The sequence below is a fragment of the Carassius gibelio genome, chromosome B7, assembly GCF_023724105.1.
Source record: "Carassius gibelio isolate Cgi1373 ecotype wild population from Czech Republic chromosome B7, carGib1.2-hapl.c, whole genome shotgun sequence".
NCBI lineage: Eukaryota > Metazoa > Chordata > Actinopteri > Cypriniformes > Cyprinidae > Carassius > Carassius gibelio.
Genome location: NC_068402.1, coordinates 17,422,128 through 17,446,644, shown reverse-complemented (window position 1 = coordinate 17,446,644; position 24,517 = coordinate 17,422,128). Strand labels below are relative to the sequence as shown.

At 38.2% G+C, this 24,517-nt stretch overlaps 1 protein-coding gene across 2 annotated transcripts in view; it reads left to right on the top strand.

Annotated features, from left to right (window-relative positions):
- LOC127961773 (alpha-ketoglutarate-dependent dioxygenase FTO) overlaps positions 1 to 24,517 on the top strand; it is a 127,436-nt gene that overhangs the window by 45,535 nt on the left and 57,384 nt on the right. For both annotated transcript variants that reach the window (XM_052561024.1, XM_052561025.1), the window contains one exon: positions 10,870 to 10,994. In XM_052561024.1, the coding sequence (XP_052416984.1) occupies positions 10,870 to 10,994 (125 nt within the window). The remainder of the gene's footprint in view (positions 1 to 10,869; positions 10,995 to 24,517) is intronic.

Genomic DNA, 24,517 nt, shown 5'->3' with positions numbered 1-24,517 from the left:
GACAGCTGAGAGCGAGACAGCTCTGTGGGTTTATTCTGATGTTTTAGCTCTAATTTGTCACTTTTTTCCACTTCTATTGCTCAGAGCGTCACATCAAAAAGCTTTTTTCTCTCTCTCTCTCTCTCTCACACTGTCTATTCTATCTTTCTGCCACAAACGGCGTCATCAAATATCGTGCGCTGAAACATTTATTTTCAGACTGAATAGACACTATTATGCGTTGTATTATATACAGTGAGCGGTTTAGGTGCATCGTCTGTTCCTATTCGGCGGTGTTTGTGTTGGTCTTTATTTGTGTGTGTCGGCCCGTGCACAGTTACTGTTTCATAATTTCATCCTCTCTGTCCAATGAAAGAAAGCGAGCGAGAGAAAGCGAGCAATCATGACTGCAGGGGTCACCATTGATATCTGATTACGTTATTGACCTAGCGTGCGCGTGTGTGTGGCAGACAGGAAGGTAAAGACCTCTCTCCCCAGCGAGAGAGTGAGAGTGAGGGTCAATGTAAATGTTATTGCAGTGTGAGCTCATTTGATCAAAGCCACTGAAAGGTTAAGCGAATCCAATCTGGTTTAGTGTGTCTGAAGGTAGGGGGTGTATATGTGTGTGAGGGCAGCAGAGAGAGAGAGAGAGAGAGGGGGATTATCGTATAGCCGCTGAAATGCTGGATGTGGTGCGGAGCGCTTCTCTCTGTCTCTAATGCGTTTAGACAGCAATTGGCCTTAATAACCTTTATTGACTTCAGTAGGTCAGTGCCAAGGATCTAATTATTCAAGTGTATCAATTTCATCTAGTTTAGAGCTGCCTCGTTCTGATAATTATTTTAAGGTCGACCGGGGCAATTAATCTCTATTCACTTATTTGATGAGTTTGTAAAACATTATAAATGTAATAGCTTTGCTGTACATTTTCATCATAATAATATTCCAGAATGCCTTCTGTAGGGCCTCTGTATTTTTCTATGTAGCTCTTTACTGTCTTGCGTATTATTATTATTTTTTTAATCTATGCATGCCAGGGAAATATTGTACTGGTTATTTCTGTAATAAAATAGATCTCAGAAAAAAAAAAAATAGCAACAGCAAACCATTTTATTATTAGATTGTATATATGTGTGTGTCTGTGTATGTGTATGTATATGTGTGTGTGTGTGTGTGTGTATATATATATATATATATATATATATATATATATATATATATATATATATATATATATATATATTTAAGTTGGAGTAAAAATAATAATTATTATAGTAATAATATCTGCGGGTGTTTCTGTGTGTCACTGCGAATTTTGAAAATATAGGTTTTGGAACAATTTTGGTACATGTTTTTCTCTCAACAATTGTTTCCTGTCAGAACAAAATGACAGATCCATTTACCTGCATTTTCCTTTGGCTCGCCTGCTTAAATAACAGCAGAAATTACCTCCCAATTTCTCTTATTACACTTATAAATGGTAAATAAAAGGCTCCTAATAAATTTCACAGTAAGGGATGGTTTTTACTGCAGAATGGGGGGGGGGGGGGGGGGGGGTGAATGGGAAGAAAAGAAGCAGGAAAAGGGGGGCGAAGAGAAAAACACTGTACAGTAGAATTTGCTGGCAAAAGGTATTTATGATTCCCTTTGAAGTCCTTATTGAACAGGGTAAGCTGAATTTTAGCAGGGAGGGTAAATACTTAAACCCCTTTAGAGAATTTCATGCGCTGATATGCCACTTGCAGGTTGTGTGCTTGTGTTTGTGTTTTCTACCTACAGGGCGAGCGAGAGAGTGGGCGCTGGCTTTGTACCTGCATACAGAAGCTTTTACAGAGTCTTTGGGCAGGCAGGGAGAGCGCTGGGTTTGTGTGTGGTGGCAGGGGTGGAATATCGTTGGATATTTTTTAGAAGTACACACACAGAGCCTTACAGGTCCCCACAAGACCAGTTATACACAGTCGACTAACAGACAAAAACATCCACCCGTTTTATCACACCAACAATGCTGAAAAAAACCTATTGTCTTGTCAAGCTGTCACTGGATTGATCAAATATTTTGAGGAGTAACTAATCACTGGTTTTGCAACAGGCTGCCAGATTAGTGAAGTCAGATGTTTGAGACATGATGTGTGATTGATCCATTATTACACTTGTTACACTATTACAAGCTGTGCATGTACATAACTGTGCAAAAGTTTGGGGTGTTAAGATGTTTATCAAGCCTGCATTAATTTGATCAAAATACACAATAATATAAAACGCATAACACTTAAATACAGGGACAAATTCTCACTATTATCTAGTAGCTTATTAGCATGCCTATTGTTAAAATGCTGGCTGTTTATTAGTACTTATAAAGCACATATTCTGCATGAACGTATTCTACATCCATAATTCTACACAGTACCTAAACCTGACAACTACCTTAATAACTATTAATAAGCAGTAATATATATATATATATATATATATATATATTATTGCTGAATAATATTGCTTTTTAAGTCTTGACCCCAAAGTGTTGAAAACTTGTGTATCATTATATAATACAAAAAAGGCCTTTCCCTTCAGAATTGTGTCAGATCTTGAAATAATTTTCCATTGTAAAAACAAAAAAACTATTTTATTTAGTATGTATGCATTATCTGTTGTTATTTTAGCAGGCCCACGTGGATTCAGCTTGCACAGCACTTTGTAGAAATCCATACAGATTTCAATAAGATTGGAATGACCAGCGTTCCCAAAGTTTGACCATGTTTGTTAATATAATACTTTGACTAATTTCATTATGTTTTCAGCTACCCATAACAGCATAGTACGCCATTTACCACATTAATACCATGTTTAAATCCACTTCCCTTAAATCTCACAGATCAGATTTCAGCACAGAAGATGTAAAGGAAAAAAAGCATAAAGAATCAGACTGCTTCTAGTTATTAGTATCATCATGTGCATGTGCGTGATTTGACGCTTCCGTCTTGTTCTGCTGGTGCTGAGTGTAGCTCGGAGTGTGCAGGAGCAGACGTTCTCTAACAGCCGTTCAAGTCTTTGAAGTTGAATTCTTATTTTTCTTAGAAAACCAATAAGTGCTTTATAATGCCTGATCTGTCTTATCTCCCCAAACCCTCCTCGCACTCTGGGTTTATTTAGCGCTTTGTTTATTTATTTATTTACTCTGCAGTTTTTCCAGCTCGCTCCTTGATCAGCGAGATAAGCGGCTGAAGTAAGAGGAATAAGACCATGACTGATTAATCACTGCTGGGGATATACACACAAACACCACACACATGCAGTATGCTTCATTAAATTCCACAGAGACGTACACAAAAGTCAGGTACATGCCGACCTTATTTAGCAGATATATGTCTTTGAGTGTCTAATGTGTCTGTCTTTCTTCTCTATCCCTTCTTTTAATTCCCTTCTTGAAGTCACCAGGCTGGCTATCATGTTGGGGCTCTTAACCGAGTTAAGCCACGGTTCAGAACAATACGTGGAAGAATGGGAGACCCTGATGCCAAGCCACTGTAAAATTGTCGGATTCGCCTCAAAGATCGCAAAGAAAGAGAGGAATTATCAAGAAGATATTGCAGATAATTCGAGAGGTTTTAGGAGAGGAGGGAAAGAAAGAAGATGATATAAAAGGATCCTGGGAGAAAGAGAGCTCCGAGCGTGTCTGTGTGTGAAGACGGGTTACGCAGGAGTGCAGTCTGGTGGCTGATGCATACTCAGAAGTTGCAGTCTTTGTGTTTGTTTGTTTGTGTTTGGACAGAAGTTGAGAGCGAGGGATGACACTCTGGCTGAGATGAATAGACACAGATGTGTTTGATAGTAAACACTCGCTCCCTCTCCAAGGGGAAATGTTCCTGTAGAAATCTGTTATGATCCCCCTCGCTTTCAACTCGCTTCCGTTCTCTGTCTCTCTCTCTCGCTCTCTGTCTGTGGAAAGTGGCAGATGATTTCGGGATTAGAAAGCAAATTCAGCATCTTGGCTTGACCACGAGAAAGTCAGATCGCATGCTACTTGCGAAGACTCTTGAAACTGTAGCAGATTGGTCCTGAGCGATAACTCAATAGCATGAACGCTTCAGGTCCACTGATCCTGGAGTTGGATTTTTTGAACTAATAAGAGAATGGTAGGCTTTACCTGTAAAAGATTTGAGATTTAAGTTTTATTTTGAAAGCGTGTTGCAGATACAGCTTATTAATTCACATTCCCGTTATGAGCCGGTTTATCATGCGTTTTTTTATTAGTATTTTTTTTTTTACGGGTTTTTGCCTTCTGAGCAGATTTTGTGCTTTTATGAGTAGGTTTTTCTTTTACAGGCTATGAATATTATCTGCTATTTTCTATGGTGTACTTAATGCGAGTGTCTGTTTGTATCTGTCTACCCACTAATATTATACTTACATGTCATAGTGAAAGATTCCTGCACATATTTCTCAAGGCATTCTCGCTGGAGGTATTAAGCTCCGATTTTGGAAAGAAAATTCTCTTTTTTCTCTTACACTTACTCATATATAGTTAATGCACTGGAAAAATGTGTCCTGCTATACAAGAGCCCCCAGGCTTCCCAAAACCACTGATGCATATTACTTCATTCACTTCACTACTGATATTTTCAGCATTTAGATGACATATAAATTACACAACACGGTGTCTCCTATAACATCATACAACTTGGGTTGGGTTTCGTTTCTTTTAGTGGCAAGCCAACGTTAATCTTTTTCCCAAATGTCACTTTTCAGCCACCATAGAAAAAAAGACACTTAATGAAAATGGCTTCAGGTCTATGCGATGGTAATCTCTGGTAGAGTTCACATTCTTTAAGTGCTGAAAATGAATCTGTGTGGAGTGAGGAGAGAGTGAGGATTTGGCCTGGCTCCCGCTGCCAAAAGCTTTCCCTGGCAGGAGAATCGTGGGTACAAGATGCTAATCTCTAATCTCTGATCAGCAGGCAGATCCAGAAGGAGATGGAGGTGGAGAGAGATGAGGCATATGTGTACACATATGTTTGTGTAGGAGAGAGTGGAAGTGGTTATGAAGTCACAGAGTAAGTGATACGTTCAAGAGACCAGCAAACGTGATTTGAAAGACACTGATATTGTATTAGTTGTCACAACCAACCATAAAACATACGGACCACCATTTAAATGTTTGGGGGAAGATTTGTAAAAGTCTCTTAAGCTCACCAACGCTGTATTTATTATCAAAAATTGTGAAATATGATAACCATTTAAAAATGGTACTTTAATATATTTGGTAATACGTTGTGGAACGTTATAGAGCAGCTGCATTTCCAGCAGACATTACTTCAGTCTTCTGTCACATTATCAGGACTTTTTTCTTTGCTGTCGCTTTCTGATCTAATTTAATGCATCCTTTAATAAAAAGTATAAATTTATTTATAAATAAATAAATAAATAGACTAAAAAAAAATTAAAGGTGTTTACTCACCTCAGACGTTATATTTCCATATAATGACATATAATAATTATATATAATTGCATATAATTAATTATAATGGTCACACTTTATTTTAGGGTCCAGTTCTCACTATTAACTAACCATTAACTATGACTTTTGCCTCAATTAACTCCTTATTTGCTGCTTATTAATAGTTTATAAGGTAGTAGTTAAGTTTAGGGTATTGGGTAGGATTATGGATTTCATGCATTATATGTACTTTATAAGCACTAATAAACAGCCAATATGTTATTAATAGACACGCTAATAAGCAACTAGTTATTAGTGTGAATTGGACCCTATACTAAAGTGTTACCATTATAATTACACACAAGCGTGGTGGATTATTAAATATTATTAATATACATATTGATATGGTGCTATGTTGGTGCTATGATATAGTAATGTAAGTGTGTAAGGCAAAGAATTCCATAATACTTGGCTTTAAAACATGGTATTACTAAGTACATTTACTTAAATTATTAATAGAGCCTTTTTTACTCATACTGTTTGTATTCTCTGGATGTAGTTGAAATCTTTTGGGTGAAACCGCTCTGCAGATGTGATTTTTGAAGCTAAAGTTACGTATACAGAAAGAGTGGTAGAATCATTAAACTCTTAATCTATAGACATTAGGCAGCAGATTTGGTGAATTGAGATGTTATCAAGGGCTTTTTGGTTTGCAGTTGCCTTTTTTAAAAACGTTCCCACCTAAAAAAGGCAGAGAGAGACAAACCATGGTAGATAAAGGAAGAAAATAACAAAGCTTTTAGCCTTTGCCTCATTAGCTCAAGCAAAAAGCATATGTCCAGTTGCCTCTGGCTAGAGGAACCACAATCCCCAGCACAAAAGCCTGCGGCCCACAGAGCTGCCCTACAATGCCTTCAAACACTGTCACTTGTTGCGTTGTGCTCTTCAGCAGCTGGGATTCTATTATCTGTCCCCTCCTCTGTCCTCGGACACATTGCTGTGATGTTCTGAACACATTTTTCTAATGTTTTACACTTCATATAATCCATTCTCTCAGCGTGCTGGCTCTGAGGGGAGAGGTAATTGATGAGCCTCAGAGAGATCAGAGGGTCAATCTGGCTGAAAGGCCAAGCTCTCAATCACACACACACACACACACACACACACACACATATACACACAGAGAGAGAGAGACATACATGTGTATATGTATTGTCTGTGCTCTATGTGTTTAACATGGTACAGTTTGTGTGATTCAGTCTGCCATAGTACTCTGTTGTAGTTTGTACCCTTACAGTGCTTCAGTCCATCAACTGTGGTGAGGACCGTCTGTGCTGGACATAACAGAACTCCCCCTAAAACATGTCCCACCAACTATAGCCAGATACGTGTCTGTGCATGGGCACAGAAGGCCCAAAAAATCTTTGAACACCTGATTTGCATTATAAATGTATTGATGATATTTAGTTAAAAGAAAGACAGCAGTTTTCAAGCAAAATTTTTACCAAAAATGTTTATTTTTAAAGATAAAACAATAGGTACACTGTTTAAAATGTAATATAGTCAAGCAAATTTTCTGGTTGTCAGATATTAGTGGGTTATATGATACTGATTTTGATTAATATGATTCTCGACTGTGGAAAATGTTTCATATTGACCCACAAGTTCATGTGTGTAGTATGAATATAATCCTGACATTTTTATACGACATTTTTATACGACTTTTTATTTTTTTATGTGACTTGTTGCTATTGTCAAGTTGACCTACTATGTCAGCGGTGTCACTGTTCCTCACTGAAAGCGTGTCTCCTGTGGCCTCATTGGACATTAAAAACCAATCAGATATGTATTTTAGAATTGTGGAACCTTACTCTTCCTATTAAGACTCATCTGACATGCTGCTTTTCACATTTGGGTTCCCCAAAGAACCTTTCAGTGAACAGTTCCATTTTGAAGAAGATTTAAAAAATCTAAAGAAACATTTTCCCACTAATTAACCTTTTCTGCATTTTAATTTTTCCATAAATATTCAAGGGTCTTCATGGAAACATTTATTTTTAAGAGTGCAACCCCTATTTTGGTAAATGCTAGTATCAAGTAAATTATACATTCCAAGTAAATGATCCAATTATTAGAATTTTATACATTCCTTAAGGTGATATTCAAAAAAAAAAAAAAAAAAAGAAAGAAAAAGAAGCCAATTCTCTCATTGTTAAATCACCCTCATATTATTCCAAACCTGTATGACTTACTTTATTCTGTGGAACATCAAAGAAGACATTTAAAAAATGTTGGTAACCAAACTTTTGATGAAAAAAAAAAAAACACTAAAACGTTTATGTTCCACAGAAGAAATAAAATGATAAAGATTGAATGACATGAAATTGAATTTTTTGTCCAGTATTTGGAGCCACCATAGACACTTATTGAGAAACCGAATTCACTTGGCATTTAAGGTATTGAATGATACATGCTGAAATTGCATTTTACTCATTACATTTTATTATTATTATTTTTTAAACCTATTAACATAAAACTGCCTTGAGCACACTAATTTCTAACTCATAATTCCTTCAAACAGAAAAAAAAACATACTGTGTAACACATACTGTTGTCATGCTACTTATATGTTTTATGAATTGATCAAATACAGTCCATCTGTGTAAATTTAGTGCGTATGTGTTTGTGTTTGTCAAACGTAGGTTTTTTTTCGGAATATCCATCGGCTGTTATGCGTTTTAAATCCTCATGTCATACATTATCTTAGTTTGGCGCTAGCTGTTCAGGTATCTGTTGGTATTTTAGATGGCCTTTCTGTCATTGGTTGGCTGATAGTCCTGGTGAGTGTGCATGTGTGTTTATTCTTCCCCTCTGTTAGCGTGGGGTAACCTGAAGTGTGTTTCCTTATACAAATACACTCAGCCGCCTCTGTTAGTCACTTGCCCTCTGTCTCACCCTCTTCACTGTGGTCCTCAACCCAGGAGCACTGCACAACATCACCCATCTGATGACAGCTACCGTCATTTTGGGGTAAACCGGCATACTCCCAGATAAGGTGCACATATATAGGGTGGTAGATGTAAGTTGGTTGTGATCATTTCTCTCATCATCTCTCTCTCTCTCTCATACTCACACACACACACACACATTGTCACTGTTGTTGTGTCATCTTTGTTTAGTCTGATGTGATTCAGCTGACCTCATGACCCCACAGTCAGAGTTAGTCATGGCAGACTCTTTCAGCTGACGCTTTCTGAGACAGGATGAGTCTAACAGGTAACGATCGCTGACAGGTAATGCTTCAGCGAGAGACAGAAGTGCTGTCTCATGGATGAACGGGGGATGAAAAGAAATAAAGAAAAAGAGATTGCTGTGAAACGGGTGAGGTGAACCAACGCTCAGAGGACTTTTTGCGTATGCTTCATCACTTGTCAAACATTTTAGCTCCTGCTACTGTCGAGGAAGACCGCGCGAGAGGGACAGTTTGGCATTTTGCATCTTTTTAAAAGAAATGAAAACGCAGATAACTTTTTAAAGTATATTTTAATATATGTTGAATTTTTTATTGTTAAATTCAAATGTTGTACCAAACAAAAGTTTAGTGCTAGTAAGATGTATTTTTATTATTATTATTATTCTTTTTACAAAATATGAACTTTTCAGCAATGAGGAGTTAAATGAACATACAAACATTTACAGTGTTAAAAAGATAAATCAAATGGTGTTCTTTTACACATTTCCATGCATAAAAACTAGGGTTGCGAAATTCTGGGAATTTTCTAAATGAGAAACTTTCCATGGGAATTCATGGGAATAAACTGGATAATTGCAGAAAATGGGGACTTAAATGTAGTTGAGAAAAAAATCTTCCAGCATTATATCTGTTTTTAATTCAAAGTTGCTTTCATCTTGAAATATTCTGAAAGATCCCCTCTTCTTAAAACGTCCTTGTGCTGTGTGTAATATACTAAATTACTAAAGCAACTAAATTAGGCTATACCATTGTAAAAACAAATACACTGACTGAACAAACCATAGACTGGAACAAACATTCAGGTGAGTAAAATAAAATAATAAAACTGAAGTCTAAAAATAACCTTCCCCCACACACAATCCCTTCTAGTCTCCTAAGCAGAGGATTCCCCTCCATTTTTTCTGAAGCCACACTTGCTGCAGTTTATATATATGCATGCAGAAAAATCATCACAATGCAAATATAATTTTATCCTGGAGTTTCTGATTCTTACTTAATCATTAGTGTTTGCAAGATTGAGTCAGCAGCATAAGTAAAGAATAGATTTGACTTCTGACCTGAAGGGAATGAATGTACAGTATATTGATTTGTTGAAGCGCTGGCTAAGAGCTTGTTCACAGGCTTGCTAGTACAGTTTGATTCCTGTATTTTTATTTATTTATTTCAAGACAAGAGCAGTTGTTTCTTTATTGAGGATACTCCGGGATCCATTAAGAGCCAGAGTTGCTGTGCAGCCCTAATGTGGTTTTATGCTTCCATATTTGTGCCAGTCCTAAATATATTACTTAATAATCACTCATGAATATGGTTGTGTACTACTAATTCATGATTGTTTGAAATGCAGAATGTAAAAAAAAAAAAAAAAAAACTGACTGTAAGATATTGTGTGGCCATTGTCTTGCCTTATGCCATGACTCTTAATCTCATTTACAATTCTTAATATTCAAACTTCACATCCTGGTAAGTTATGAGATGCCTCATGGCTAGAAATGTTTTATCAGCATGTCTTCATGTAGTAATTTGAATATATTTACACATTTTCAAGTAAATTGTAATGATTTTGTCTATCATAACATTATCACTAACATTAGTTGTGTTTTTTTAAAAATAAAGTACACAACCATTTAAATTGCAGAATTTTTACATTATTAAAAATGCATTTGAAACAATAATATTGTGAAATATTATTTCACTTCAAATTACATTTTCTATCTTGATATATTTTAAAATAAAATATATTTCTGTGATGGCAAAGCTGAAATTTCGGCAGCCATTACTCAGTCACATGATCCTTCAGAAATCATCCTAATAGGCTGATGTGGTGCTTACGAAACATTTGCTATTAATATCAATGTTGAAAACAGCTGTACTGCTAATTTTTGTGGAAACCATGATCCTTGTTTTTCAGGATACTTTGATAAATAGAAAGTTTAAATGAACAGCCTTTTGTGTGTTTGTGTGAAAAATAAATCTTTTGTACCATTATGAAAGTCTTTGAGGTCACTTTTGATCAGTTTAATGCATCCTTTTAGAATAAAAGTGTACATTTCTTAAAAAAAGAAAAACAATACTGACTACTGATCTCAAACTTTTGTATGGAGTATAATATAACGTTGTTGAGCATAACTGACTGACTGAGTGAAACTGATTTTGTGTAATTTCTGGTTTGAAGTTCTAAAGCGACTGTGTTGTTTGTTTGCAGACTCAGCTGCTGTTGGCTGTGGTGGAGGACGAGAACACGGTGCAGGAGAACAGAAGAGAGATGGCAGACATCTTACTGAACGCCCTGACGGACAGACAGCAGCACAGACAGACATGGAGGGACAGGTATGTGCCTGTGTGCTAAACTCCTGTGCTTAATGTCCCATTGTATAGAAGCGAGGTTTTTTTATGTTAGCAGGAGGACAGCCCTTCAGGCCGAGAGAGTTCACACAAACACACGCATACACGTGTGCTGATAGCCCATTGACTTCCTTCCTCTGAGATAAGGGCGACTGAGAGACATAGTCCATTTGTTCTGATAACACAGTGAACCAGCCGTACACACACAGATACGCATACCAACACACTAGAACACACCTTCTTTCTCTTGCTTTATTACTTCCCATCAGACTACTGTGTGTGTGTGTGTGTGTGTGTGTGGTAATCTGTCTTCATTCAGATCAGACCATTAGTCAGCATGGCCTGAAAGGAGTGAATTCCCCCCTTGAAATTCTTGCATATTAATTTTAAGGCAAATAAGGACTCCTCCCTGTCTTCTTGTTTCTGTAAAGTGGCCCCTTTAAGGGAGTCGTCCCCTCACTTTGACCCCAGAGTGACGCCCGGGGCTGCTGGTACCTGTAAACAGTGCTGATGTTTTGCTAAAATTGAGTCCTTAAATCAGGTGATGAAAACTATGGACCAGACCGCGATTCATTTGTCAGATGGCATCAAGGACACAACTTCACTATCTCCACTCCTCTGTGTGCACACACTGCAATGTGTTTGAACTCATCCCTTTCCACTATCACTTCCTGCCCCCCTTCTGGAGCGAGATAACGTCACTCTTCGAAACATCAGGCACAGGTCTGTGAAGTAGCTGTCAACGAATCGCATTTGGGGAGGGGAGGCAGATAGATCAGGCTAAGGTTAAGACACGCTGTTAAGACACAAATGAACTCATAGCTGATAATATCTCTTCCAACATGAGCTGATAAAGCACTCTGCTCACCTGAATGCGGTGATGTATTAGTACTATTATTATGACAGACGGTTATAACAACTATCATGACTCACAGCGCCCAACACAAACATCCATTTCTGACCACTCTTCTTGAAAGGAAACTTCTTGGAGCAGCGTGCTAAATCATGTCGCTTATTTCGCCATGAAAGGTTGTGATTGTTTTATTCATTTAGCATGCAGCAGGCCCGCTCCTCACATTATGCCTTTCTTTTGTCTCTGTGTCTGTGTTTTGAGTGGTAAAAACCGGGTGATGGATGGTTGGCGCTACAGGCTCATAAACATAAGCACAGCAAGCTGATTGATTAAAGCTTTTATTGTCTTACAGACATTTGCTTTCTTAAGCAGTAGTTGGAGTGCTGCAGACTGTGGGGCCTCTGGACCTGCTTTCAGCTATCTGAAGTTACCCTGAGGGACAGAGATGCTAAATGTGACTGTAGGCTCCTTCTGTTGACTTATGGGTACTCAGCCTTATTAACTTACCACCTCCAGACATTTTGGCTCTTTGGTTGAACCTCTTTCGATGGACTCATTTTGGTCGTTAACTGTTTATTTTGCTCTTGCAATATGAAAATGTCAAGACAGGTACTGCGGTCACCCGTGTTTTTTTTTTTTTACTATATTCTTTTACTAGGCCCTTTTGTTTTCCCATAGCACACAAAATGTTGAATTTAAATTTGGTAATTAAACAGTGAAGTCATAAATATTTGAATAAAATAGTCTATAAAGTGGTAAAGTAGTCTAAACTTCACGCTTGGAAGTTAGCGGAGTCTTTCTGGTTGAGCACTTTTACAATGAAGGTGTAATAAGTGCAGTGTATGCAAAGGGGAGAATATATGCATATCCATCTGTGCTTTTGAAATATTCCGGAATGATTTGCTCTTAAAAAAGTTTCGTTTCTTTCATAGGTCAATATCAAACACTTACAGAAGGAAGACCTCTTAGAGATTCATTTGCATTGGCAGACGAAAGGGGTCGGCCTCGTGGTTTCGTTTCATCCATATGCAAGCCGCAGTGTTGTGGGTCAAAACCATTGATCTCGCCCCCTAGACGTGCTGCAATTCGAGTTTACGTAAAAAGTACACATGTGAACACGCGCTCAGATAGAAACCGACCTTGCTCCCATCTCCTGTCACATCTACATCCCTCCTTTGACCTCTGCAGGGGTCACAGTCCATTCCTGCGGTGGGCAGATTGCGTGTTTGGGAGGTGATGAAGGGGGCAGTGCCGGGAACAGCTGTGTGGTTTGTAGTGACCGTGCTAACTGCTGTAGGCTTTGTAAGGTCATTATATGATAATGAAAATGATTATTGAATTACATGGGGGTTTAGGAGAGGGGAGGGGAGTGAACAGTCTGAGTTTGATAAATGATCTCTGAAAATGCCCATCTGTCTCCACCTCCCTCTCTTTCAGTCTCTTTCTCTGTTATATTCCCCTCTGTGTTTTTCGCTTATTCTGTTTTTGGAGTTCTTGCATTGTCACTTAATTACAAAAAGTGAAAGAGTAATAAATGGAGCAACGAGAGAGGTGTGAGAGGAAGTGTGCATCTGTGTGCATGTGTAGTGCTGGACTCTCAGTAAAACCACAGGAGAGAGCAGCCACCGTTCATACTTTCTGTCAGACAGTGGAAAAACGAACTCACTCTCCTCTAGATGCACAAGATTGTCTGTCAGGTTTAAGTGGACGGGGCAGATTTAGGGCATAATTTACTAAAGCATGTAGGTCATCCAAAACCAGTTTTTCATAGACGAAAAGAGCAGGAGAGCATGCACTTGGATGAATGGCTCTTATTAAACACTTGATGAATCATTTTATTTAAATCTGAAAAGATTTATGAACTGCAAAAGACGTCAATTAATTTGTTCTGCTGTTTCCTTGCGTTATTTTGAAAATGTCTCTTAAACATATTAGGGTCACACTTTGTTTTAAGGTTTCCTTGTTACATGTTAAATGTATTTACTATTACAATATCTATAAATTATGCATAATTACATGCAAGTAACCCTTACCTAACCCTAAACATTTAGTAAGTACATGTAGGTAATTAATATAGCTCAGTACTTAAATGTAAAATTACATTGTAACAAGGACAGCTTAAAATAAAATGTAACCCATGTAACACTTACGTGGTTCAATTCATCAATATTAATTAATGGATTAGATATCATAATATATTTCTGCATTTTTTACAACATTTATTATTGCGGGTTATTGTTGAAATTGTATTGCAGTTTACAACAGCTGTTTTTTCTGTTTCTTTGCATTTGAGCACGTGAGTGTTGCATCCTGAAGGCCGCAGCTGCCCTCATCACTCACCCTCAGTGCGTGACCTTTGACCTCAGGCTCTGAATGTCTGTATTTTAGTGAGTGTCTCAGTGTGTTGAGTGTGGTGTGACCTCTCGTACTTCACCTGGGTGGAAACCTTCTGAACAGAAATGCCACAGGCTGTCATCACACACTCACACACACACAGAAAGGTCATGGAGTTCAGAGGGCAAGCAGAAGTTTCTCTACAGACTAGAACATCAAACACCACACATTACTCTCACAGGCAAACATGATCGCTAACTCACCTATGTTTTGGCAATACAAACGAGGTCAGTGTTAATGTTTTAAGAGTAATGTGCATTGAATAATTACACTGTTTCAGAGGAATAAAGTAATTAACATTAGTTTTTGAATTAACACCATAATATTTGGTGCTTATATAGCACTATAAGCACTATACTTTAAGTAATGCACGCTTTGTATTATTTGATATTTTTGCAAAGCTTTTACTATGCTTCATTTTAGTTTTATTTGAGTAATTGTATGCATATTTTGGTTAGATTCTAAGACAACATTGCTATTTAGTATTTTTTAAATGTATTTTTTTCGTGTAATATGTGTATTTAGCTTTATTTCTGTATAGTTTTTGTTTTGATTTTTGATTTGACTGCAATTGCATTAAACTTAACTAACCGCATTTATATTTGCAAGGCTAAAATATTAAGTTAAGACATTTAGAAAAGATATATTCAGGGGGATGGGTGATTGAATTTTGCATGCCACCACAACATGGCACGACACAAGATTACTAGCATTATTATATAAAAAAAAGACAGTCAAGCATTCAGAAAACCATAACACAAAAGTAACTAGCAAAAACAAACATGTTAATTTCCTTAGAGTCTACATGTTGTTAGGCGTAAAAAAAACGCTATACTACCATTCTCAAGCACCGATTGCATATGAACATATTCACAGTTGGTTTTCCCTCTGTCTTTATTCCTCAGTCTCACTTTCATTGGTACACAAATTCACTCCACCGGTTGTCGTCTCATGAGGAACGGGGTGTCTCCATAGCTGTCAATCCTGCGGCGTATCTTTTGTCCCAGCAGTGACTGTGTCCCTCCCACCAGGGTCTGACAGAGGACAGACAATAGAGCTGCTGTCCCCGAGTGGAGGGAAAAAGTCCGTTAACGTCTATCTTCAATAAGAATGGACATGCTCACCCTGCACATGACAGCTCTGATGCTGGGGAGACCTTTACAGTTCATAAGGATGGAGATATCATGCACACACACACACCTACGCTTGAGGGTTCGATGGCGTTTGCTCTTGCTAACTCATCAGTTTAATTAGTCAAACTGCTTTTGAGTGTGAGTTTGTCTGCCAGTAAGTAGGGCTGGTTAATGAAAAAAGCCGTAACAACACACAGGTACACACCCGTATGTGGACATGCTTACACACACACACACACACACACACACACACACACACACACACACACACACAGACTCGAGTGTTAGTGCAGTGTGTGTTTTATCATCGCTGGCTAGAGCTTCTTATGTGTTTCACCGAAGGCTCCAGTGCTCACGGGCAAACACCTGGACTTGCTCTCTGTGAAGACACACACACACATACATGTATATTCTCCTGCTGGTGTGTTTGCCCACTGCACAGCGCTCAGAGAGGTAACACATTTATTTGTGTGCGTCTGTCTGGATGTGTTTCTTTCATCATAGACAGGGCTGTAATTAGTGTGAAAGTGATGGTTGGGCATAAAAGCTGTCATCTAATTTGTCTGTCTTTATCGAAACAAACATGTGTGGTCCCTCCCTTGCGACGTGCGTGCAATGTGTGATTACCAGTAGAAAAAGCGTCTGAGAGTTTGATCGTAAATTACTCTGCTATGCCTAAATCACTGTTTAGCAATCATAAAGCTATTCGTGACATACCCACCATGGCTGCTGTCCCCTTTGTGTGCCCGCTCTCGTATGCCTGTGGTTGTCAGGATTGGATAGTACATGCAGTGACCCGCTCGGCAAACCGCTTGGATTTGGGGGGTTGCCAGTACACACTGGAATGTCAATCTTATTATATTTGTTTGTGGAGAGGAGAAGTCCTATTTGTTTCTTAGCTTGTATGTTTGCGGCGACCGAACGCAAACAAGTACAAGGGATTACACTAAAATGTACACATGCACACTGGTGAACACATGTGGCGTCCTAATAGCTGGGTGGATGGAAGGCTTCATTATGTGACCAAACTATAAACAACAGTTTATAAGAGGACATGATTCAGCAAGTTGCCTCCCTGTGTAAAACGAACGTTTTCTCGGATGCATCCAAATGAGAGGGGAGAATACCATTAAAAAAGAGAAATTGCTTTTCGTTTTAATTGCTCACTTGGCTTAATAAAAACAGCATCTCATAATTATGCTTTTTGCAGTGATGGTAAACGGTTTGCCGTGCTTGATGCAATTATGAGCACCGCAGAAATTTGGGGCCCCAGCAAGCAGTTGTGCACTCTGCTATTAAGCGTTGATTTTATATGGAAAGGGAGACTGGGAAACGCATGAGGCTAACCAGAGTGGCACAACATTACTGCATTGCAGAAAACACCAAGAACAGTCCGAATTTAAGCAAGGATATAACTGTGCTAGAACGTAGAGCTGTGCTGGAGCTTAATGGCTACTGAAACACTTTAACAGACTGAAGCAGACACAATCACATTTTGTTAGCTCAGCTGTTTGATACACTTGAGTTTGCTGTATGAAACGCTGGTCTTTACTTTTAAAACAAAGGATATTAACACCTTTATTGGTTTGGCTAAAAGGTGAGAGAGTTCACCCCCCCCCCCCCCCAAATAAATAAATAAATCTGCCATTTACTCACCCTCCTGTCATTATATTCACCTTCATATACAAGGCTTAGCCTAAGCCAGGATTAGGACATAGTTCAATTTTTATAAACATGCCTTAGAAAAAAGCATTACTGGAGTCCATTTTAAGACAAAATATTAGGGCTCTAATGTGCTGCACATAGTTTTACATGTGGATTATAATTTTCAGTAACCGAGTTAAAACATAAATTGTAACCATTGATCTCTAAGTACAGCGTCCCTGGGAAGGCCAAACAAAGGTGATTGGACTCCGAGATGAAAATAACAGAGTTTCGATGACATGGCGACAATCACAAACGCAACTCTTCCTCCTTCTCCGACGGAGCACAACAAGACCACGCCCCCTTTTTTTATGTTGGCGGAGGTTAGTCAAAAAACTGTTTTAGTGACATCATTACTGCAGGAACTAGAGGGATGTAGTCCAAATGGGTTGTTTGTTGTAGGCGAATTCTTTAAAAAAAAAAAAAAAAAAAAAAGCTCTGCTATTGGCACTGGCATGCATTATATTAGCTTTTGGGCCAAATGCTGACTGTTAGCGACCCATTCTTACCTTAAAAGTTCTCGGAGTTGATCAACATTTTTGGGCTTCTGCTTGTCTACTTGCCCTTTGAGGACTGACCACAGGTTCTCTATGGGACTGAGATCTGGGGAGTTGCCTGGCCATGATACAAAATTTAAATGTAATGATCTTCCAGCCACTTCTTTATTACTCTTGCTTTATGGCATGGTGCTCCATCATGATGGAAAATGCACGGATCACCAAATTTCTCATAGATCGCTCTTGCAGGACGCTTTGATACCATTCTTTATTTATGGCAGTATTTTTGGGCAGAATTATGAGAGAGCCCACTCCCTTGGCTGAAAAGCAAACCCATACATGGATGGTCTCAGGATGCTTCACTGTTGGTATGCACAGGTCTCATCATCAAAAGTCTTGGCCTCACTGTGCGTGCAGATGCTCTCACACCAACCTGCTGCCATCCCTGAGCAAGATCTGCACTCAGTGCACTGCTGGAGATGTGATTCCATAGCTGACTCCTCAGGAGGAGACGGTCCTGGAGCTTGCTAGACACTCTGGGAGGTCCTGAAGACTTTTTCACTAAAGTCAAACCTCTCTCCTTGAAGTTCTTGATGATCCAGTAAATGGTTCTTTCAGGTCCAATATTCTTTGTAGCAATTTCCTTGCATGTGAGGCCATTTTGATGCAAAGCGATGAAGGCTGCACGTGTTTCTTTGGAGGTAACCATTGCTAACAAGAACACAATGATTGGAAGTGCTTCTTCCCTCCTTTCATAGCAATCAGTCTGCTCTTACAATGTAATTAGTATGATAGTGATTTCAAACTTTCAAACTTCATGTGCTGCTGATATGATTAATGTTAGCTGGTCATTTTGTGTCAGGATCTAAAAAAAAATTAGTTGTATTTATTTTGAAATTTATATTGAAATGTATTTATTTATTTTTTGGGAAAAGTAATTTTTTTGGCCAACGAAGCTTTTAGCAATTATTTAAAATACCTCTGATCACTCGACAGAATAATCTAGAAGCAATGCAAATGAACACCTCAATAGCTTAAGCAGCAAACTTTGCAAAACACAAAATGTATGTCACTGTTAAAATTTTTTGGCCATGACTGTACAGCATTGAAGTTACAAATATAACATGATTAGAGTTTGCCCTCAGCCAAATCTATTTGCTCTAGAACAAATAATATATATATATATATATATATATATATATATATATATATGTATGCTGTTCTCTTGATTTCTATCCATCAAATAATCCTAAAAAAAAACATGCATTAAGTTTTCCACTAAAGTGTGGAAAGTATAACTGTTATAAATATTAATAATACGGAATTTTTCTTTAGCACCCAATTTGAAATATCATGTAACACTGAAGACTGCTGAAAATTCAGCTTTTATTTTCCAAGTATAGGTTACATTACAGGTTATAGGTAACATTATAGGTTAACATTTTTATATGATTGTATGTACTTTTTGAAGCTTGCCTGCCTTACATCAGGTAGATAATTTTCATTTCTGAAAGTATTCCTTTAAGATCAAGCCAAGAAAGGAGGAGGTGATTGAATCTGACAGCTTGCTTGGTGCACGTGTCATGTGACTGTTCTGCAGATGTGCCTGCACTGGTCTCAGGTTAGAGGACAGGAATCTCTCACTTATGACACTGTAATCTGAGTCATGGCACTGTGAGTAGTTCATGGGCTGACGGAGCCATTAGTCTACATGAACGTGTGATTATGTGTTTTTCTCTCAAACACAAACTCTCTTCCTTATTCTTTTGGGGGACCAAAAGATGCAGGAGGTGGCGGGCTTTATTCTGTGTTTGTGTGTGTGTAATTAGTTCTTCATATCCTTGACTGTGTTGAAGTGACATGTACGTTAATGATAGTGTTAGCTCTTCTTAATCTTCCTCTCCACAGACACACACTCACTTCTTATGCCCTTGCACTGTTAATTATTTCCAACACCGCTGGAGCAGTCTGCTTCATGGCAAGCATATTGTGTCTGGCAGGCGAGTGGCGGGTTATAAATGATCCTGAAGGTGAAGATGTGACTGTGAGGAGATAGTTATGAAAATTTCATCTGTCTGTGCGTTACGGCTACAGCTGCTGCTGTCAGTGGAGAAATTACTGCGGGTCAGCCCTGTCAGAGAGAGAGAGGGACATCAGAGCGGACCTGTCAGACCCCTAAACACACACTCACACACTCAACACAGACTGTCCCCAAGCTGTCTGTGTTCATTACCAAACTTAGACAGGGATACAGCAGGCAGGTGGAGCAGACCTTTCAACCTTACCTACTGCCATCAGCTGCTGTCTGTGTGGCTACATCTCGCTCCGAATTACCAAATGTTGCTATGCACTATCAAAGCAATTGCTTATGATGTGTTCAAAGGAGCAGTTTGCCATTTTTTTATTCTTTTTGGATGAATCCAGGTCACCAAAAAAATATTTTATATAAGGAAAATAAATTTTACTTAAAGGCCACTAATTTCTTTCTTTCTTTTTTTTTAATTGTGACATATAATGAAAATAAAATTATTATTATTAATTAATATGCATTTTTTTTTAAATACACTAATGTAGGGTAGAATCTTTTTACATTTTAAGATTGACAGTCTGGGTCTGAGACAAGGGTAAAACAATACAATATTGGTTTTCCTTCTTTTAATAAATTACAAGAAAATACAACAGGGTTTGTTAACTCTCCTTATAGAAAATGAAGAGCAAAAAAATTGCATCAGGTGTGTTTTGCATTTTAAATTTGTAAAAATAATTTATAAAGCCACTATAATCTGTATCGCATAAAAAACATATGAATTATTAAATAACTTCTTAATTGCAATCCTGTATATCAATTTCAACTAAAAAATTACCATCAACAACAAACGTTGCATCCATCGATTCTGTCATGTTTCTCGTTGACATGCCCCCAACTCGGAAACTCTGAGCTTAAAGAAAATTTGGAGTTTCCCACTCGTAATTATGACTTTGTGGTGCCGTTCATGTGCGTTTAACTCGTAAATACGATGTATCTGACATGATTTGAGTGCACCACTAGTTCCCCTTAGTCGCCCTGATTAGTTCATTCTGTTCCCCTGTGTGGCTTCCATCACCTTGTTAATCATCTCAGTTGCTCCTTTTGTTTGCCTGGCTTTTTAAGCCTTCAGTTTCTGTCTTCTCATCATCATGGATTGATGTTTATGAAATGGATTATGTGAGTTGATGTGTATTAGTTTTCCTGGTTATTCTACTGTACTTTTGTTTTAAAGTTAGAATTGAAGACTATTTAGGTTTACTCCATCGTCATATGCTATTGCTAAAACCACATTCCATAACAAATGTATTCCACAATTGAGAGTGTCAATATTGGGGCAGTCACCGAAATGCTCTGTCAATCTACAGTCCACAGGAGAATTTGACACAGAATTACAAAAGCTACACCTCTGATCAGCACCAAAAGGCAAGATTCTTCACAAAAGTGAGCCAGTAGAGTTTTGGAACTGAGTTGATGGACCGATGAGACAAAGATGAACCTTTTACTAAGTGATTGGAAAGCAAAAGTGTGGAGAAAAAGGTAACTGCAAATGATCCTAAGCATGCAACCTCACCTGTAAAGCTTGGTGGAGGTGGTTTCATGGCATGGACATGCATGGCTGTCTCTAGAACAGGACTTTTTCATTTTAATGATGACTTAATGTATGATGGCAGTAGCAGAATGAATTTGGAAAGGTACAAAATCATCTTGGCTACCAATATTCAAGAAAATGCCACCAAACTCATTAGAAAGCACTAACATATTGGATCAGGACAATGACCCAAAACACTCTGCCAGTTCAGTCAAGGACGTTATCAGGGCAAATAAATGTGAAGTCTTAGATTGCCCAAATCAATCTCCAGATTTAAATCTGACTGAACATTAATTTCACCAGCTGAAGAGGAGACTAAAGACAGAACAAACAAGCAACAGTTGGAATTGGCTGCATTAAAGGCTGGGGAAAAGCATTTCAAAGCATAAGAGTCTTGTGATGTCTATGGGTTGCAGACTCACTGCTCTGGTCGCATGCAAAACATGTCAAACATGTATGTGCGGAAAAACCTAATAATAAAATGTGACATTCTGTAGTTTTGTCACATATTCATTTTTTAATTTGCAAGTGTCTTGACTCCACAGTCTTTACTGTTCCAATACTTATGGATGACACTGTAAGTTCACCTTTCTAATGTCCTTAAAAGGATTTTCGCAGCTTCAGTCCATCCTGAAGCATTGTAATTAATACAGGCATGGCCTGCCATCTCCCTCTCCCTCACCACCAACTTACAGTTTCCAGAGAATTCTATTAGCCCAGTCTAGCAGCTGTTAATTACTTCTCTATATCCGTTGCTCTCAGACAAATGAAAAGCTCTGGTACAGATGTAGGATAGAGTGATACACTGCCTTTCCTCTGCCTCCTATAAAGCCACTTTCGGAAATGGGTCATCAATCCGCTGTTGATAAGTGTCTTTGGTTGGTAATGAGTGTTTTATCAGGGTGGGATTAGTGCAGATATTTTTTGTAATTAGTGTACTAGCCCAGCTCTCGCTGCTTTCTCTGAGGTGTTTGTCCGTGTTTTACTCGAAGCGAATTGTGTGTGAACTTTTCTGAGGATGAAAGGAGCCGGCCCGGGAGGGAGCACAGCTTATACAGGACTTTGAAATAAAAACAGAGAGCTAATCCACAGCCAAGTGCTTTACAAAGAGATTTCAAATGAAGTGAGATACATCGGATGGCCTGGATATAGGAATGAGGCTGACAATAGGCGATTAAATCAGAGCAAGTTTATAATAGTGCTTTACAGTAGCTTGAGTGTGTTTGACTAAAGCTTTTGGGTATGTTTGAAGGAAGGTGCTGAGTGGGTACTTCAACTTGACTTAAATCTCTCAGTTTGTGAAAACAAGCAAAATGTTTACAAGTGTTTCTTTAACTACACATTTGGCTCTTGGACCTGTAGAAGATTTGTTATTGTTATTTTAATGAACATTTCCACCTCCACAACCCAAATTATGTATTGTACAGCATCCTGTGGCAGGCATGATATTGACTGAAATAATTATTCTATTTTGGACTAAAACGATTCTTGACACGAGAATTTTTATGTTTCTTGCAAAGACTATGAAAAATGTATTAAGTTGTGTTTTAATTACACAGTTGTAACCATTTTGTCACCCGTAATTTGACAAAAGTACATTATCTACATTCTTGTAGCTTAAAAAGCAGAGCATGGTGAGAACGACACTGAGGTTATGGGTTTGATTCCCTGAGAATGCATGGACTGATAAAAAGTACAGTATACTTTGAATGCAATTGCCCAAATACAGTACATAAATGCAATACATGTTGATTGGAGATAATGCATAAAATAAAAATACTCTATATTCAAGCCATATTTACCTTTTTTTGTTTTATGTGAAGAGTTTTTGTTTATTTTACGCTTTTATTTGTTAGGGTTATCACAGTATAAAAAACTTATTTACCACAGTTAAAGAAACGCCCTTCCCCAAGCTGAAAACAGGCACTTATATGAGTTCTTAAGTAGAAAAGTGTTTGTAAAAAAATGGTCTAATCATCCCTTCGAGGAGGGATGTTTTTATTATAGATTCTGGCAACCAATTAAATTGTTTTCCCTAGTGTTTACTGCATTTAAACAAAGCTTTACTGATGACTGATGAGTAAAAATGATTTACTGTGCTAATAGACAGCCATAGATGAATTAAAGTTTAGTTTGGCCCTCAAGTTTGAGTTGGTAGTGTGTTGCAGCTACTGGAACTCGTAATCTCTCGTATAATCATGTCTCTCATGTAAGAAGTACACACTGTTTTCTCTCATTTTCTGGATCTGCTTCTGTCCTGTACCTGATTTCTTCAGCTTGGCTGAGGCTCTCCAGTGCTAGTTTACACAGCCTCTGGTCTGCCTGCGAGTCTGCTAGCTCAGAGGTCACATTATCAACCCACTGCTGGGGGCCTTCAGCCTCAAGGTACCCACTTAACTGCCTGTGGGAAGAGGAGGATTCACTTTCAACTTTCTTTTCTCTTTCTCGTTGCTTTGAGATATCCGCTGTGAGTCATTTTTGTTTCCTCCGCTCTCCTTTCTGTCGGAGGGCTGCCTTTTTTTCTCGCTCATGAAATCACAATGCGATGTATTCTGCCCGAGGTGCAACTATTCAGAATGCCGTTTGACACAGAGGAACTGAATTCCTGCTGCTCGCTGCTGTTTAAACGACCCCACGAGCTCCGAGAGGCCTTCGAAACACACACATCTCTCTCTCAGGCCTCAGTCGGTGGCTTATCTGACATTTATGAGGCTCTAAACTGCACTAGCGGGTCCACTAAAAGAAATCTGATAAATAAACACATCAGGCTTAGTGCATTAGAAATGCTTCTTCCATCCTTACGGATGCTTCATGAGGACCTTTTTAGCTTCGCTTCTTTCAGTTATTTCTCAGACTTTTACTCTAAAAAGAAAAACAATGATTTTAATTTGCTAAGGAGACCAGCAGATCTCTGTTAACGGTTATAAAAAATAAATAGCATGACTTCTCGGTGTTAATTTGGAGATTCTGATTACCTTATGTGTACTGTGCTTCTTATGTAAGTTGCTTCTGTAAATATTCAGCAGGTTGGGCTCTTGTCATGTCTGATAAGGAAGTAGCTGTCAGAAAATAGTGGTATGATATTTATGTCTACTCTTATTTAGTGAGATGTGATACTAATTTTCAAAACTCATATTTTGCCTATTGTTTGCTAACCATGTAAATGAAAGGCGATAAAAGCTGTTTCTGCTATGTCTTTTTTTTTTTCATTGCTCTCCAGCAATGACCATAGCAAGCAAGGTGACAACCATGTTAACCAAATGTTAACCATTTAGTTTCTATTTCTGAAACATTGTGATAGCTTGCTTAT